The 19,773-nt window shown below is 34.0% G+C and overlaps 1 protein-coding gene across 5 annotated transcripts in view; it reads left to right on the top strand.

The window, feature by feature from the left end:
* Nucleotides 1–19,773, top strand: part of LAMA2 (laminin subunit alpha 2) — a 747,833-nt gene that overhangs the window by 499,575 nt on the left and 228,485 nt on the right. For 3 of the 5 annotated variants that reach the window (XM_031964285.1, XM_031964286.1, XM_031964284.1), the window contains exons 18-21: nucleotides 182–268; nucleotides 5,633–5,844; nucleotides 13,290–13,396; nucleotides 16,056–16,334. In XM_031964285.1, coding sequence (XP_031820145.1) covers nucleotides 182–268; nucleotides 5,633–5,844; nucleotides 13,290–13,396; nucleotides 16,056–16,334 — 685 coding nt within the window. The remainder of the gene's footprint in view (nucleotides 1–181; nucleotides 269–5,632; nucleotides 5,845–13,289; nucleotides 13,397–16,055; nucleotides 16,335–19,773) is intronic. The other 2 variants (XM_023503203.2, XM_023503202.2) reach the window with 1 other exon arrangement.

Below are 19,773 nucleotides of genomic sequence, written 5' to 3'. Positions count from 1 at the left end.
AATAGCAATACCATTTCATCCTCTATTGGCTAGACTCTAATCTCTGTCTGTGAGCCCAGGATGACCTGCCCATCCCCTGTTGTCCCATGGGAAGAGGGATGAAAACTCTGCTGCTAATGATTTTGTCTCTCTGTTTCTTTTTTGTCCTTGTTCTCACCCAACAACAACTACAACAACATAGCTTCAGTCCAACGTGCCACTTAGATTGGAGTCGGGAACTGATATGTGATGAATGCCCTGTCGGGTACACAGGACCACGCTGTGAGAGGTAAGCAAGTACCACAATGACTTTCAGAGTGATTTATACCTTGGGGATTTTAAAAACAACAGATATTGTCATTCTTTGCACTCCTCAGTAAAAGTAAAAATTAAAAAAAAACTTTAGCAATGTTCAATGAAATGAAATTAAGCCCCTCCTCACACTTGTCAAATAAATGCAGTACACTTTTTGTTTATTCATACCCTGTATGAATTGTACCTTGAACATTCCCTGTAAATTCCTCTATAAATCTCCATTTTCTCAAAGAGTAGTTGATTAAGGTTTTATTCTTAAAAGTTATGCATTAGCCTATTGTATCCAGAAAGTATTTCTCCAATCGAAGTAATATATTTTAATGTTCATCTTGTAGCCTCCATCCGTACATTTTTATCCTTCACAATTAGTTTTTCTGTTCTTAAAATGACTTGAAAGTTTAGAGCCCAGTTCATCAAATAGTCTATGACTTACAATTACTGATTTGTTTTGTTAAAACAAATTAGTAGATAGTCGAAAATGTAATTTTTCATCTGATTTCTATGTTGTTCTAATTATTCTCAAGACAACATTTTCATTCTGACTGACGTATACTTTCTTCAGTAGAACTCAAGTTCTTTGATTCTTTGATCAAAACTTCCAGTAATTATTTTTCCAGTGGTGGCTTAGATATAATTTTCTATGATTCCTTTCTGTTAAAATCCACTATGAAGGAGAAAAAAAATTACAAGGAGAAAGGTCTGTATATAAATTATCTTCTTGCCTTTGGTATATTACCAAGTACCACTTCTCCGTCCAGATCATCATAATTGAAATAGACTCCTTTGCTTTGCCTTCTGGAAGTAGATAGCTGTTCACCTGCTTTCGCCCATCATCACTAGAACTAATCTTCCTGAGAGCTATTTTTGCCTATCTTTTTCTGTCTGCCTTGGAAATTGTTGTCACTATTTCAGCTAAGGTCCTTGAAGTTAATAATTGTAGGAATAAATCGGTCAAGTAGCACACCAATAAAAATTGGTTAATGCAAGGCCCTGGATGTTTCCTGGCAAAGCAACAAGTGTGAGTTTGGGATCTGGCATATTCTGTAAATTAGTCATTTAGAATTAGAAGCCAGAATTAGAATAAATTAGATTTTAATTGAAGTGATATACATGAAAAAAAATGTAAGTCAATAACCATAAAAGTCAAATAAATAACAAAAGTGAAGGATATGAATGTTTCTTCCCTTTACAAATGAATAGGTAATTGTCTTGCCAGAAGTAGTTTATATCAAAATTGTGACTATTCCACCCCACTCCACTCACTTTTTTTTTAAGCATTTGGAAGATGATATCTCATCTGTTCCTTTACGCCATTAAATATGCTCCTTTAAATGGTCCAAGACCTTGCCAGGCTTTTCTTACTCTTTCATATTAATTTCTCTTTCAATGAGGAAAATTCTTAAAATTTGAAAGAAAAAATTTTAAACTGTCACCATGTCACTCTTTTGAACTATATAGAAAAGGGACCTAGAATTCCAAAGAGGAACTAGTATGGCTTACAAAAAAATTAAAAATAAACTTATGATAGTGTAACTTAGTAACATGTCCAAAAATAACCATAATCTCAATAACAAGAAACAGGAACAATTGTAGCAAAGGGATACCATAGGTCTTAATATTTGATACTTTGGATGAAGTTCATCTTAGCTAAGTAAACAGAAAAACCAGCTTTTCTCAAGCAAGGGGCAGCAAGATGAACTTGTTCTCCTATTACATATTTGAACTTAGTGTAGATGCCAGAGATGAGTGGAAGAGGTAGCAATTAGGAAACAAGAATCATGGTAAGACTTTGGATCTGGGTAGTTTTTGAAGCAAGTGTATTACAGAATTGAGCTAACAGTGACAGCCATTTACATGGCAGCCCATATGATGGAATAATAACATGATGTAGAGCAACATGATGTTAACTGGTCTAACTAAAAGATAAAGGTAAAATAGTTCTGAGAATTTTCTCACTATACATGTAGACCAGCACAGAGAAGCCCATATAGGTCTTTTTCATTTTACCTCAACCAAAAGACTTGAGGTTAATATTTAATTGTCTCTGGATTGTCCATGTGGGCAGTAGATTTTTAACAAATTATTGTGGGACCTTTGGTAAATCAGACAAACTCTTTGGGTTTGTTTACTCAGTGTGTAATGAGGAATGTGGCAAAGGAGGGAAGGGAATAAATAGTATTGTTAGCACCTACTATGTACCAGACCCAGTGCTATATAATCTCTAAAATTCTTTTTTACTAAAGTATTTCAATTACATATATCCTTTTCCCCTTTCCCTGGATAGTGTCTCATGATGGTGAACATCAACTTCCTCATTTGCTAATGAAAGAAATTGATTTTGTCTATCTTATGTTTTATTCTTCATTATCCTCTTCCCAAATATTTTCCAATGGAATTATAGGAAAACAACATGGAAGGAACCAATAGTAGTTGACTAATTAGTGCAGTTCCAGCCCTAAATCCTAGTCTTCAGATGGAATTTCCTTACTCTGCCTTGAATATGAAGGATTCTTTGGGAATTATTGATTATGTGTTGTTTTTAGAAAGTACAGATTTAAAATTCTAGAATTTTTAAAATACAGTGATTTATACTTCTGTTACCTAATTAGATCTAAACAGATCACAAAATTAGGTACTATTATTAAGAGAAGACTTATATGATAAGCAGTATCTTGTTCACTGATCATAGAAGCATTTTTCTGTTCCATTTGAAATTTTTTGTATAACTTCAAGAATACTGCAAGACAGCTAATGAAAAATCTTCTAAAATGTGTCAGTAGTGAATAGGATTTTTTCACTGAACTGTGATATGAATTAACTATTATGTCTTTTCATAATTTTTGCTTAAATGTCATACAACAAAACCCTCTGGAAGGCATAGATGCTGCTTCTGAATTACATATTAATCTGCTTAATTATGGCCATTTTCTCCCTGCAATGAGTTTTTTCCTATTGTGGAAGAAATTTGCACTATATTAATTGGTACCTGTGTTAAGAAGAATTCCCAGGCCTTGTTAAATAATGTCATCTCTCTAGAGGGCAGTAAGTCATTTTGAGGGAAGTGAACTGAAAGTAATGGGTTTTAGTTGACTGTAATAATTATCTTTGATATATCCTTATTGCACTGGAGCAAAAACCATTTATTTATAGTAAACAAAATGAAATATAAAGCTATGTGGATGTGATGATAAATTCCAAATGTCAAACAAAGCAAGAAAAATGTGGGTGACAATTCATTTGGACCTTCTTGGTGTTTTGATTAAATGCCTCCTTCTAAAGGGATGATAACAACAATAATACAAAAAGGGAAAAAGAAACCTCACTACATTCACTTTCCTCTCCAGATTCCTTCCATCTCTGACACTGGGAGGTTTTATGTGGTACACTGCTCTATGCTTCTACTTGCCATTTCTGATCCTTTATATGGGTATGAGAAATTACTCTCTTAGAATTATATCCTTTATTAAAAAATGCAAGTTTCTTGAAAACAGAATGTTTCACATTTCTATTTGCATTTCCAATGCTTAGTGCATAGGAAGCACTTAATTGTTGTTTTTCTAGTCATCCAATGATAAAGTTTCAAAGTTTATAAGCTATATTATTTCATTTGATCCTCACAGCATTTTATGAATGAGGAGGTTCAATGTATAAAAAGTGATAGCTTACATACTCCATTTTAGATTATATTAGCCACTTTTATTTTTTTTAATAGCCTTTTATTTACAGGATATATACATGGGTAACTTTACAGCATTAACAATTGCCAAACCTCTTGTTCCTATTTTTCACCTCTTACCCCCCCCACCCCCTCCCCTAGATGGCAGGATGACCAGTAAATGTTAAATTATATTAGCCACTTTTAAAAAGAAGTAACGATATTTGTTGGTGGAAATTGTCTATGGACAATACTTACATAAAATTAGCTTTTTTCTTCTCTTTGCATTTAATTTTTGGAGTATAATAATATTAGAGTTGGTAAGTACAAGTCTAATTATAATGTCATTCAAGTCTGTTGTGCTCATTAAATTTTCATAAATTTAGTTTGAGAGGGCTATTCTCTCAAATAAAAATGTAGTTATCTCTTTTCTTGAAAGTAGAAGCTTCTAATCTTATTGTATAGTAGCTAGTATATTTGTGTCTGAACTTTAAAAACAATGTATTACTTGTAGGAAATTATTTTCTTCATCATTTCCCCTTATATTTTTGAGTATTTTACAATCTCAAGGGATGATATGGGTATTTGTATTGCCCCAAAACAGAACCCTTTATATTTCCTATTATTTCTATTTCCTCTTTCTTCTCCCAACTTCTCTTCTCCCTCAGTCTGAGAGCATGAACAAGTATGAAGTATGAATAAATGCAATGAAAGGGAAAGTAGAACAGAACATAAATGGGTCCTGTCTATATAACATTTTTAAAATAGACACTGGTAATCTGCCACATTAAATAGCAAACTTTATAGAGTGCTTTGACCAGGGAAAATATATTATTGTAATTTAATAAGATCATTGGTATCCTTTTAAAAAATCTTCTGATTTTTGTCATTATTGTGTCAAGAAGAGCACACTCTTAAAAAGAAAAAAAGGAAAGCCTACAATTTATCCATATGGATTTCTAAATTATTAAAATGTATCTAATGATACCTTCTGGCACCTGTGCCATTCCACTTCACCAGTATCCCATACAGACTCAGAAGTGTCTTCAATAAATAATTTCCCTAGAAGGGAAGATGCACAGACATAGGGACACATATACATGCATAGATGTTCATAATCTCCTCCCCAACCCTCAGTCCATTCCTACTAATTATCAATATATTCCTAATTATACTTTTTATTTTAGGTAATCCCTAAAGTTTTATATCTATATTTTTAACTTGAATTTTGATAAGTTCATGCTTGGGGGAGGAAAAAGAGGATGAGCCTTGTATATTAGTGTAGAAAAGCAACCAGTTCAGGAGCTACATATAATATGTTGTAATACAAAGGCTTTCCAACCTGGACTTGAATTCCTCAGGAGAACCACTAGACAGATTTCTTATTATGCTTTTGTCTCGTCTTCAACACAAGTGTCAAGGTTTGGGGGATTTTTTTTCCCCCTGCTGAAATCTAATTACCAGGGGAACTGCCAGGATATCATCTAGTATCTACACTGCAGTTACAAATTTTAAAAGAATAAAGAATAAAGGAAACTTGCTTTTAGGGAGGAAGGGAAAGAATACTTGAAAGAGCATCATATTATCTTGAGAGATTAGTATCATGATATATGTGTAAACACTTTGGCTGATGGGGTTTTACGAGTCCCAAAGAATTCTGACAGATTGAATCTTTTGCCTTAGGTGTGCAGAAGGCTATTTTGGACAACCTTCTGTACCTGGAGGATCATGTCAGCCATGCCAATGCAATGACAACCTTGACTTCTCCATCCCAGGAAGCTGTGACAGCTTGTCTGGCTCTTGTCTGATATGTAAGCCAGGTACATCAGGCCGCTATTGTGAGCGCTGTGCTGACGGATATTTTGGAGATGCAGTTGATGCAAAGAACTGTCAGCGTAAGTCCAGAACCATTGTTGCTCCTGACAGATTGATGTATTATATCTTAAAGCAGCTGATCAGTTCCTGAGTAAAGATTGAAGAGCAGGAAAATGTATATATAATACATATATTTAAGGTAATAACTAAGAAAAACCTTTTGGTAATTTTTGTTCTGTTGGTTGCTGGTTTTGCTTCTTAATTGAGGCAATCTTAAATGTGTATGTGTGTTGAATATCATTGGGACAAGCATGAGCAAATTAATTCAGTAGGTTCCAGGTTTGCTTCTTTTGTCAATTGTAATAATTTGCTTAAAATGCATGATTTGTATTCAGTGAGCAGGTTTACATCATTTATCTTCTAAGAAATGATCATGTTCCAAATTTTTAAAAGTATGAATTTTATGACCTTGAAATTTAGCACTGAGACCCCAAATCCAATCAATATCTTAATATTCTGATACTTTGAACAAAGCATAGGGTCTTCATTAAAATGGCAGACCTATATCTTAGCTTGTCCTATGTCTTAGAATTATGAACAAAAGGTTGTGTGTGTGGCTTTACCAATATTCTGTCCAAATGCGTATTACATGTTTAGTCATAAATTTACAAATACTAGCTTGTCATCCATCTAGGTATTTTATGGACAAAAATTCTTGTTAATATGACCTTATCATTTATATAATATATATATGTGAAAATTACAATAAATATAATATATACATGAAAATTACAAGAAGTATAGAATCCAGAAGCAATATATAATATTTGCAAGAAGGGTCTTGTTTAGGTAAATAGCACATTATCATTTAATGAAATCACTGTCAATTTGCAGCTGCCATCATAATCAGAAGGCAGATACATATGGTAGTAGCCCCAAAGCATCTCCAAATTAATCATATAGAAAAGAACATTACAAATTCTCCAGTTGGGTCATAGAGAGCACACTAATATGGAAACCCTTGTAAATGTTAGAGTATGTTGCTGCACCGCCACCTAGTGATCACTCTCCTATAAGCATCCAAACAGTAGCAAGGAAAGCAATCTAATAACCAATTTAAGAAGTCTCTTTTCCTCTCAGTCTGGCTAGAGGTGAACATCAGGTTTTTATGACAATCTGAATCTATTGTTTGGTGTACTATTTTATAAGTACCTAGTATTTGCAGTTAGCTTTCTCTCATAAACAATAAAAACAAAACACAACAGCAAAAACCAAATGTTTCATAATGGATATTATTATCATTACTAATAATAACGAACATTTATTTAGCACTCTGTGCCAGGCACTGTATCATACACTTACATTATCTGATTGTATCCTCCCAACAATGCTGGGAAGTAGGTACTGTTATTATCCCCATATTATATATGAGGAAACTGAGATAAAAAAAAAAGGTAAGTTACATTTTTACCCAGTGTCATACAGCTAATACAGTGCCTAAGATCAGATTTGATATCAGGTGTCCTGACTTCAGCCTAGCATTTATCTGTCCACTGCACCATCCTGGTTAAAGTTAAGGAGACCACTGTTCAAATCCTTCAATTCAAATAATGGCTGTGTTTTCAAGAGCAGGTCACTTAATCTCAGTGCTCATGGAAATTAGCATTATAAAGTAACAGCTGAATTGGTGATTTGCATTGGGGGGGGGGGGGGGGGAGGAAGATTCGGTTTATTTGAAGTTTTCCAACTAATAAAACTATAAATCAATAAACAAATAAGCACATACTACATAATAAAATTTCTGGCATGAATAGTAATGCTTTGAGTATCACTGGAATTTCTTATCACTTAGGAATTTCTTGATCAGTTTGAGTAGTGTTTATTGATAGCAGGCATAATTTCGATGTTAACCATAATGATTTTTTAACAACTAGGTTTTTTTCCTTCTAAACTTAATTTCTCTTTAGATTTTAAAATCAAAAGCTATAAGAGAAAAAAAAAAAGTCCATACAGTTTGTTGTGGTGAAGATCTAATGTATAACATGAGGTAATGATTATGGAAGGCAAAATTTAAATTCAGTTTGCCATGAAAGCAGTTGGGTGGCTCAATGGATAGAGAGCACTGAGCCTGGAGTAAAGAAGACCTGAGTTGAAATTCGACTTCAGATACTTACTAGATATATGGCTCTGGCCAAATCACTTTACCTGTTTGCCCTAATCCCCTAGAGAAGGAAATGGCAAACCACTCCAATATTTCTGCCAAAAAAATCCATAGACAGCACTAGTATGCTATGGCCCACAGGTTCATGAAAAGTTGAACACTGAGCAACTGAACACAAATATATATATATATATGTATATATATATTTCACATGTTTACTTTGATGTTTTATATTTTATTCATATCAAGCCATAAAATTTCCTCTCTTTTAAAAATATTTCTTTTACTTTTTAAAAGAAAAAAAAAGTTTTCATTACTTTTGGTGCTTTCTAAAATGCTGAAAATGAGTCACCATTATGTTTATTTAACACACTTCATTTTGAATTGCTTAATGTAAGATCTGACAGTCTAAGGCTATGTTACACTGATTTTCCCTGTTTAGGTATCCATATAGATGTTGAACTACTGAAATTAAGAAACTTACATAAAAATTTAAAGTTAAAAAACCCGCTAATCCAGATTAATAAATGCATTGCATGGATATATAAATAAGCCCAGAATTAAAAATTAAAAGTGAAAACTATGAGGCTTATTCTCTATTAAGCTTTACTTTTAGAGCATTTTACTTTTTTCTTTAAATAACTTGATTCTCATTTGTTTGTAAACTTTATTATCTTTAATAGTTCTGATTTCAAAAGTTACATGGTTGTCAACTAAAACATCTGGAGTTAGGTGTTATACTATGTCTCTTTAATATTTCTGATTTCAAAAGTTACATGGTTGTCATCTAAAACATCTGGAGTTAGGTGTTACAATTAAAAGATCATTCTGAATTAATTAAATAAAGGGATTCATTTTAAAATGTCATGTCAAATTTATGGGAAATAAGACAAGGGGAATTCATTGTAAGAATTCATACTAATACTGAATTCTCAAGTGAGAAGCAAAATATTTAATAGAAATGAATAAAATACACTAATATAATATAGATCATTGCCAAGAGAAAACCTTTCCTTGCCAGAATTTCAATTTGGTAGACTTGAACTAGTATTTAGAAGAAATGAATTCTAATCCCATGTGTTTCATGGGTTTTTAGTACTACCTCAAGGAAATCACTTAAATCTTTCTCTAATACTGGGTTTTATCATCTGTAAAATTAAGAAGATTGGATTTGGTAGCCTCCAAATTCACTGATAGTTTTAAAGTTCTGATTCTTCTTAGCCCATAATTATCTTCAAAGGCCAATGTTCAAAGCCAGAGTAAAAGTAAAAGCAAAAGCTGTTGAGCATTTATTAGCTTTTGGTAGAGCCTGACTTCACCTTATCTTTAACCCCACTGAACAACAACATTGTACCAGGGAAATAAAAAGATTATTCCCCGTTTCAGAGTATTACATATTCCAATGTACTTTACTATTTTATAAAAAGGCATAACATTAGAAAGTCTAGAGAATAAAAATGGCAAGTGAATCAATGCCCAAATATATTGTATAATTATTGCTATTGACACAGACACAGACCCACGCCAAGCCAGGTCAACCTCTGAATCAGTGGCAATCCTGGTAGCTTTCAGACCTTTCAGCCCAGAGACACCAAAGAGGATGGAGAAGGTCCTGTGGAACCAAGGTGGAAGCCCTCAATCCCAGGGCAAACAAGGCTCCAGTCCAGATCATATTGTCAGTGAGGCAGGACCTCTGAATCAGCAGCAGTGCTGTAGGCTTCTAGACCTATCAGTTTGGGACATCAGGGAGGGCTCTGAAGGAAGGTCAATGGAAAGAGTCTTGGCAATGGGGTGGGAATCTTATGTGCAATCCCAAACATTCTCAGTCAGCAGAGCCTCAGCTGGGATCTTACAACTACAGTGGGGTAGGGACATATCTAACAGCTCCAGGGCAGAAAAGATTGCTCATGGTAAGATTCTTAGCAGGATCTCTGAAAACAGCTGCATAAAATCCTTGAAGTTTGGGACAGTGCATCCTTCACTCTAGAAATAGAGCCCTATTTTAACAAAGAGTTAAAAGTCAGAAAAATGAGCAGACAACAAAAAAAGTTTCTGACCATTCAAAGTCATCATGGTGACAAGGAAAATCAAAATATATACTCAGAGGATGATAAAGTCAAAGCTCTTACATCCAAAGCTTCCAAGAAAAATAAGAATTGGGCTCAGGTCATGGAAAAACTCAAAAGAGAAAATCAAATAAAAGAGATAAAGGAAAAATTAGGAAAAGAATTAAGAGAGATGTAAAAGGAAATACAAAAAGCTAATGAGGAGAATAATGCCTTAAAAAAGCAAAATTGGCCATTTGGAAAAGGAGGTACACGAGATCCTTAATGAAAATAATTCCTTAAAAAATATAATTGAGCAATTAGAAGCTAATGACCAGGGATCCTCAAACTATGGCCCACGGGCCAAATGCAGCAGCTGAGGATGTTTATCCCCTTCACCCAGGACTATGAAGTTTCTTTATTTAAAGGCCCACAAAACAAAGTTTTTGTTTCTACTATAGTCCGGCCCCCCAACAGTCTGAGGGACAGTGAACTGGCCCTCTATTTAAAAAGTTTGAGGACCCCTGCTAATGGCTTTATGAGAAATAAAAATACAATAAAGCAAAGACAAAAAAATAAAAAAATAGAAGAAAATGTGAAATATCTCATTGGAAAAAAACCAAAAAAACAAACAAACAAACAAACAAACAAACAAAAACTGACCTGGAAAATAGATCCAGGAGAGACAGTTTAACAATTATTGGTCTATCTGAAAGTCATGATCAAAAAAAAAAAAGAGTCTGGACATCATCTTTCAAGAAATTATTAAAGAAAATTGTCCTGATATTCTAAAACCAGAAGGTAAAATAGAAATTGAAAGAATTCACTGATCATCTCCTGAAAGAGATCCCAAATGAAAACGCTCAGGAATATTATTACCAAATTTCAGAACTACAGGTCAAGAAGAAAATATTGCAAGCATCCAGAAAGAAACAATTTCAGTATAGTGGAACCACAGTCAGGATAATACAAAATATAGCAGCTTCTACCTTAAAGGACTGGAGGGTTTAGAATATGACATTCCAAAGAGCAATGGAGTTAGGATTGCAACCAAGAATCACCTGCCCTGCAAAACAGAGTTTAATTCTTCAGAAAAAAAGGTGATCACTCAATGAAACAAAGGATTTTCAAACATTTGTGATGAAAAGACCAAAGCAGAATGGAAAATATGATTTTCAAATACAGGACTCTAGAGAAGCATAAGGAGGTAACCAAGAAAGTGATATCATAAGGGACTCAATAACATTTATCTATTTACATTGCTACATGGAAGGATGATACTTGTATCATTAGACTATTCTCATTATTATAGCAGTCGGAATGAGTATATATAGACAGAGAGCATGGGTGTGAGTTGAATATGAAGGGATAATATCTTTTTTTTAATGATTAAATTAAGGAGTGAGAGGAATATACTGGCCATTATCTACCATAAAAAAGAGACAAGAAAAAGCTTTTACAATGGAAGGGAATAGGGGGAAGAAAAGGTGAGTGAGTACACCTTATTCTCATCAGAAGTGATTCAGATAGAAAATAGCATACATATTTAATAGAGGTATAGAAATTTATGTTATTCTGCAGGAAAATAGGAGGAGAATGGGATATGAAAAGACAGGAGGGATATGAAAGAGAGGGCATATTGAGGAAGGGAGTGGGCAGTAGCAAAATACCTTTCAGGAGAGACAGCATGAAAGAAGAGAGAGAATAAATGAAAAGAAATATAATTAACAATAGTAATTGTAAAAAAAATTTTTTGAATCAAGTTTCTCTGATAAGGCTTCATTTCTCAAATAGAGGGAACTGAGTCAAATTTATAAAAAAAAAATAAAAATTAAAAGCCATGCCTCAATTGATAAATGATCAAAAGATACGCTCTGTGCCCAAAGGGCTGTAAATGTATGCATATCCACCTAACAACACCACTACTAAGCATGAATACCAAAAGAAATTCGGAAGAAAAAAAAAAAGGAAAATAACTTGTAGGCACATGTAGGTACAAAAAATATGCATAACAGTTCAGGGCAAAAACTTTGGAAATTGAGGCAATGTCCATCAGTTGGGGAATGGCTCAATAAACTGTATGTATTTGTGATAGAATATTATCATTCCCTGGGAATAAAAAGCAGGATGCTCTCAGGGGGAAAAAAATACCTGCAAAGTCCTCAATGAACAAAGTGAAATATACTATATACAAAAACAATAACAATGTTCTAGGAAGGCCAGCTGTAAATGACTTTGTTATTCTCAGTAATACAATCATCCACAACTACTCTGAAGGACTTATGAGAAAAAAATCCTATCCATACCTGAAGAAAGAACTTATTGCATCTGAATACAGACTGAAGCATTCTCTTTGTCTATCTCTCTCTCTTTCTTTTTAACTTAATTTTTCTTGAGGGTTTTTATTTTCATTATGTTGAGAGATCTATGTTTTTTTTTCACAATTTAACTTCTTTGGAAATGTTTTATATAACTGGCTTCTTCATTGTGGGTGAGGATAAGGGAGAGAAACTAGAACTCAAAAATCTTTTAAAAAACAAATGTAAAAAATTGTTTTGAATGTAGCTGGGAAAATATTAAATAACCAAATTCAAAAATAAATTATTTATTAAACTTAAAAGAGTTATTTAAAATATTAAAGCTTAAAATTTCACTAATATTTTTAGGATACTATATAAGTCATAATGCTAGGAGAATTTATCTGAGAGATTTCTTGCTGGAAGATCAAGGAAGGTTTCATAGTCCTTTTGAACTAGGCCTTAATGGTAGACATGATTTAGAAAGGCAGAGATTTCTGGAAAAAGCTATTTTGATGTCTTCTGTAACAAAGCTTTACAGTAGTGATATAGGGTGAGTAATGCACAGAGATTACCAATTACTATAGTTGGTCAAATAATATATTGTTTGATTTATCAATAAAAATTTATCCTGTGCTTTCAGATTTCCAAAATGCTTTATGTACATTTTCAAATGTAAGTTGACCTTAAGGGTTCAGTGATGATACAGATGGAAAGGCCTTAGGTTGTAAAAATAAATAATGTAATAGTGCCAGGAGAATAAAGGAATCAGAAGGAATGAAATAAGATCAGAATAATGTTGATTTGCATCCCAACCAAAACTTTTTTAGCAATCAACCTTTTGGGCTAAAGGGAAAGGGCAAGAAGTAAGAGGATGTCTCTGGTTGTGGTCGGTCTTCCTCTCACCTGGCTAATCCCAATTGTTTCTGGGATGTGATAAGACTGAAAGAGGGGGAGAACAATTCGGTTGGGAATATCCATACTGGAGGATCTGAATGAAGAATTTCTTTTTCCCTGTGTAGCATGTCGCTGTAATCTCAATGGCTCATTCTCAGAGATTTGCCATACACAGACTGGGCAATGTGAATGCAAACCTAATGTTCAAGGACTCCGTTGTGATGAGTGTCAGGTAAGGAATAAACTCTTCCTTTCTCTTTATTTTCTTTATTTCAAAATCTATAAGGAACTTCAGAGGTACAAAATGTATTTTAATATGTAAAAGAGAATAAGAGTGAGATAGTGTGGATAGCATTGGAAACCAGTAGTCCTTGGTTCAAATATACTTCCTCTGACATATCTTAGTTGTGTGACACAGGTAAGTCACTTAACTTCTGAATACCCTCGATCTTTCCCTAAAACTACAAATTGCTAGTTTAGATTGTTAGAGGTAATTTTACTCTGAGAGTCCCTACTATGATAAAATCACAGGTCCAGACCAAAAGAAAAAGTATACATATTCAAGGGAGGATTTAGAAATCATTTATCTATTCCCCAATTGATAAATAGTCAAAGGAGAGGAACAATTTTCAGATAACGAAATTAAAGCCATGTAGAGTTATATGAAAAAAAAAGTTCTAAATCACTATTAATTAGAGAGATGCAAATTAAAACAACTGAGGTACCATCTCACACCTCTCAGATTGACTAAGATGACAGGAAAAGATAATGATAAATGTTGGAGAGGACATGGGAAAACTGGGACACTAATGCATTGTTAATGGAGTTGTGAAATGTTCTCACCATTCTGGAAAGCAATCTGGACCCCAAAGGATTATATAACTGTGAATACCTTTTGACCAGCAGTGCCATTACTGGGTCTGTATCCCAAGGAAATAAAAAAAAGGACATCCCACATGTTCAAAAATGTTTATGGCAACTCTCTTTGTGGTAACAAAAAATTGGAAAAGGAGTGGATACCCATCAATTGGGGAATGGCTAAACAAGTTGTGATACATGAAGGTAATGGAATATCATTGTTCTATAAAAAATGATGAACAAGCAGATTTTGGAAAGGCTTGGAAAGCCTTTGATGAATTGATGCTGAGCGAAACAAGCAGAACCAGGAATATAATATACACAATAATGGCAAGAATGTGCAATGATCGCCTATGAAAGGCTTGGTTCTTCTCAGTAGTTTCAGTGATCCAAAGCAATCCCAATAGACTTTGGACAGAAAATGCCATCTGTATCCAGGAAAAGAAGTAAGAAGACAGAATGTAAATCAACACATGATTTTTTCTGTGTTTTTTTTCTCTCTCCCATGATTTTTTTTTCTTTTGGCCTATTTTTTTTCTCTCCCAGCATGATTCATAAAGCAGTAAAAAGAAACTTACTACAGTGAAAAAGTATTTATCTCCATATATAAAGTCAATGAAATATTTGGAGTAATCAGCAAAATATATGGCAAATTAACATTTGGCTATTAGTATATCCTTCAATGTCAATAGAAATGTATATTATTTGCTGTAATTCAGATGCTCCTGCAGTAAAGAATATAAACCATTCATATTTAGTATGAGTAATTTTACGGCTCTTTGAGGAAATTCTCACCACAGGCAAAGCTCAAGGAGGATCTTTTTCAGTACAAAGTAAAACACTTTGTTATCCTTATATTCCTGGCACAGTTAAATAGCCTTTGATTTTAACAAAATACCTCTAGTTTTGTCATTTTAAACACATTTCCAGCTAATGTTTTGAACTTGAAAACAGCTTTGACATTTACTAAAGTATATTTTTAAAAAGAATCACACAAAAATGAGATTTTTAATGAAAATTAGCTGTCAATTTTGTGTGAATGGGATTATACCAACCCTATCACAATCAGCAGAGTGTACACTTGGAGAATTTCCTGGAGATGAAGCTTTGCCCTGATTCTTCCATGCTGGATCCATCCCATTTGGTAGAGCTGATAGAATTCATTTGCAAGGCAGGTAGTCAAGATAGCAGTAAGCTCTATAACCCAGGGATAAAGAGAATCTAAGCACTTTGCATTCATTTTTTTGTTGTCATTCTACTTATGGTTGACTCTTCATGACACTCTTTGGAATTTTCTTGGCAAAGATCCTGGAGGGTTTGCCATTACCTTCTCCAGCTCATTTTACAAATAAGGAAACTGAGGCAAAAAAGAATGACGTTACTTGCCCAGGTTCACACAGCTAGTAAGTGTCCAAAGTCAGATTTGATCAGAAAGATGACTCTTCCTGACTCCGTGCCTAGCACTCTATTCACTGGACCCTCTAGCTGCCCCCTGGTCTCATTAGCCAGCCATTTTTAGCCGAATCCCACAGATATTCACTTGGAACATGCAAATCTATTTCTGCAACCTGTGTTCCAGCTATGTTACTTTCCCGGGAAGACAATTATTCCTTATGAATACTAGGAGGCAATTTGGTATAATATAGAGAAAGATTGAATGAGTGTCAGGAAAACCTTGTTTCAAGGTCTGCCTCTGACACAAACTGGAAGTGTGACCTTGCACAAGCCATTTCTCAGGATCCTATGCAATTCTCCAAAATTATAGCTTTCAGAGTAGCTATGGCTATGCATTCATGACCTTGAAACAAGTCCTCCTTGCCTCCTTCAGCAAACTCACAATCTTGTCCACAAATGTGTGTGTGTGTGTGTGTGTGTGTGTGTGTGTGTACAGACATATTCCCATTTAGTAGAACTTCTTTAGTGTCAACATCCTGCATTTAGGAATAAATGAGAGCAACATTGTATTCAAACTCTTGAATATTGTGTCTTATACTTTCTGTTTCACATTTTCTTTTGTCTTTCGGCTCTGAAAGCCCCAGTTGCAGTGGGACTCAGAGAAGCAATTCTGTATACTTTGTGACTGCAACCCTCTTGGCTCTGTGTCACCTCACTGTGACAGAACTGGAAGATGTATCTGTAAATCAGAATTTATAGGTAAAAAGTGTGAACTCAGCAGGCAGGTGCAAAAACAGGAAGAGAAGCCATGGATAACCCAACAACTACAAGGTCCTCCTCCTCCTCTTCCTCCTCCAAGATGGGGTTCTATCCGTGCAAGTGGGTGCCCTCGGGGGGCCTATAGGCCCCAATCACTGGTAATCCTAGAAGCACTGCATGGAACGTGTCTCAGCATGGATTTTTCTGTGTGCTATTGCTGACATTTTTGGTCTTTGTGTGCCTAGCACAGTACCTGGCACATAGGAGACACTTAATACTGATTGTTGGTTTCTGGACATCCTAAATCAAGACTGTCCAGTCTGCACATTGTAAATGCAGATCTAAATTAGCTGACAGCTTCAGTTTTTGAAATGTATCTTTCTAAGGCCCAAGTTGGACCGCCTCATTACCCTGCATGAAAGCTTTCATTGTCCCCCTGTTGTCTCTAGAGTAAAAGAGATGTTTCTGCCTCTATATATTCACAAAGGTGATCACTTATGACTATATCATTTTTCTCTGGTACATCACCTTTTAGAATCTCTATTCTTCTTAAAGAATCAGCTAAATTTCAGTTTTCCAGAAAGCCTTCACTATCTACCCTGCTAACCCTTGCTGAAAGGACTTTTTCCAGTCTAATACGTTAATAGAATAACTTATCTAGATCTTCCCATTGCCCCCAACTGTATAGGTTTAATAGAACTCCTTGAGGATAAGTTTTTTTTTCCTTTTATATCCAGACTGCTTAGCATGATAACTTGCCAAATACTAATTGCTTAAAAACTATTTGTTGCCTACTCTAAAACCTTCTTGTGGCATATCATGATCCTTAATTCTCAAAGGCTGTACCTAAACCCTGGCTCTTCTGCCAACCTAAAAGGGCCTCAATGGATATCAAAAGGAGCAGGCGATAGAAGGAAGAGGGAGTGAGAGAAGGAAAGGCAGAAGAAGCAGATCCATAAAACACTATCAACTATGGCATTAAAGGTTTTAATTTGCAAAATTAAAATACAAAAAAAAAAGTATCCACATGCCTAAATAAATTTTACCAATGTTATTATTAGATGCTCAACTTAATCAGCTTAAAATACAATGAAAGGCTCAGTTCAAGAAAGCAAGAAAACATGGGGTATGGTGTCTTATTTTGACTTATTATTATTAATTACTATTTCATCAAGTTTTGTTTTTATGGGTTCTAGAAGGACAATCTTTTTGCTAATCTCTTTTCTAACGAAAATTAGAAAAGACACAATCAAGTTTTCTGGGCAATTCCATCAAGTCTCATTGCTGGTCTTATCAATCTTTTTAAAGATCTAATTCTGATGTCAGGCTTTAAAACAAAATCTGTCTGGAATCCAGTGTATCATTCTTGTATACATGTCTTAAGTACCATTGCAAGCATAGAGACTTGCAAATACAACCCAAAAGCACCAACTTTTTAGAATGGAAAGAAGGAAGAAGAAAACTATTAGTTTCAATAGAAAATAACTTCTCTTTACCAACCATCTAAAAAAATGTATTCAGTGAATTGCTCAGATATTTTAAATATGTAAATGTTTGCATCACATAGATACAATATCCAGGTATTTATACCAAATTTTTATCTGGATATTTGACTATATAGACAGAAAAAAAATTAAGGTATGAGAAAGTCACTAACTCTTTTAAATCTAAGAATTGTTCCATTTTCACTTATAAAATAAAAAATTTCAAAAAATTTCACACCAGAAATTATGGTTCTTTTAAAACAGTATCATTTCTTAGATAAAAATACTCTTTGAAACACAGAAATCACAAGATAAATAGTGCATTCCATGGTCTCTTTCCTGCTCTCCTTCCTCCCATGCAAAGCCCTGTTTCAGTCTTTCAGACAATTTTCCCCCTAGTTTTCACCTTTATAAATAGAATTTATGAGAACCTATCAAAGTTCTTATTGAGAGCTGAGCTTTAGACTCTGCTTGGTTGGCTTCAATGCATTAATCTCAATGTCTGGCCTGAGATCTTTGTTATTCATGTTTGTTTTCTGAGTGTGCCTTTCTTAACCTTTGAAAGTAATCTTTGTGGCAATTGTGATTAGAAATGTAATTACTGAATTTGGGTAGTCCTTACTCTGTAAAAACTTGATTTGATACTTTTTAAAAAACATTCTATGTTGGCAATTTCCTGTTAATTTTCTTATCAAATATTTCCTACAGGTCTCTAGGTGCTTTTTTTCATTTTAAAAGGAGGATACCACTCTTTATTCCATTTCTTGTTTAAGCTAAACAATATCAAACTGTCACATATGATCATCTTTTACCTTATTTTTTTCTCTTGTTAACATCAATAGCCATTTGTTTTGTTTTTTTTTTTTCCCATGAGGATTTGTAAAAAATTAGAACTGGAAAGAGAAAAAATGCATAGTAAGTAGAAGTTTAAAAAAACCACAATGCCTGGATATTCTTACTTACTTGTGGCAAAACTTGAAAGCATCTTAAGTTTCAAGAAAATTAATTTTGTGTTCCCCAATTTGTGTTTTCCCAATTTTATTATCAACATAATGAACATAATAATGAAAATTATCTTAGTAACAAAAAAATCTTTGAGAATTATACAGTTTACTTCTGAAGTTTCTTTTCATGAAAAAAAAAAGGATAGAGAAGATCACTGAGTCTAATGTTACATTGGAGTTATTTTCAATTACTTTATTATATTTTAATCTCTACACCCAACAGAACTGGGATAAGAGAAAGCTGACCTTCACATGCAAACTTGGCATTCTGTAGTGAAAATGCTTTGAGTTTTTCTAATAGTAATAAGGGAGAGTGTTAGCTGTCTTCATCTTCATTCAGTCTATTTATGACTAATAGCACATATTTATAAGACAGCAGGGTAGAGTTACGAATGCAAGATTGTTTTCCTCAAAGAAATTACTTGTATGTGGATAATCTATGAAAATGAAAGTTTCTTTCTTTAGCATATCCTTATAGAGCTTTCATCAATAACCAGCTCTGGGAAGAATACCAAGTAATTTATGATTTAGACTTTGATGTGCACATATTTCCCAAGACATTTCATCAAACATGTCCCTAACTTCAAATAAAGTGAATTTAGTAAATAATCCTACTGACTTCCCATCCCACTCATTTTTTGAAAATATTTCATCCAATGATCCCAATGTCAGCTGGACCCTGATTATGCCTGGAAATATAATAGACTGTTTATTGTGATAGAAGATAAAATGGCTATTTTTGTCACAGTATTTGAAGCAGATTGGATTCCAAAATCAAAAATTATTATTGGCACATACATTTAAACAATTAGTGTGCAATCAAATAAATTGAGAATGATCCAACTGGTTCATTTTGCCAATGTGGATACCAGTGCTGAGTTACGTTTATACAATCAATGGATCGTACATTTAGAATTAGAAGGGGTCTTAGAAGCCATTTAATTCAGATCTTCTTATTTGACAGATAGAGTAACTGAGGCCTAGAGAGATTAAATGTCTTGAAGACCACACCGTAATTTCCAGCAAGCAGTATTTACACCCGGATCCTCTGACTCCAAATATAGCATCCTTCCCACTGTATCATGATACAGTTCCTAAATTGATGACGA

The sequence above is a fragment of the Sarcophilus harrisii genome, chromosome 4 (genome assembly GCF_902635505.1).
Source record: "Sarcophilus harrisii chromosome 4, mSarHar1.11, whole genome shotgun sequence".
Taxonomy (NCBI): Eukaryota; Metazoa; Chordata; class Mammalia; order Dasyuromorphia; family Dasyuridae; genus Sarcophilus; species Sarcophilus harrisii.
The sequence above is the reverse complement of the archived record's forward strand: the minus strand, read 5'-3'. Positions and strand labels throughout refer to the sequence as shown.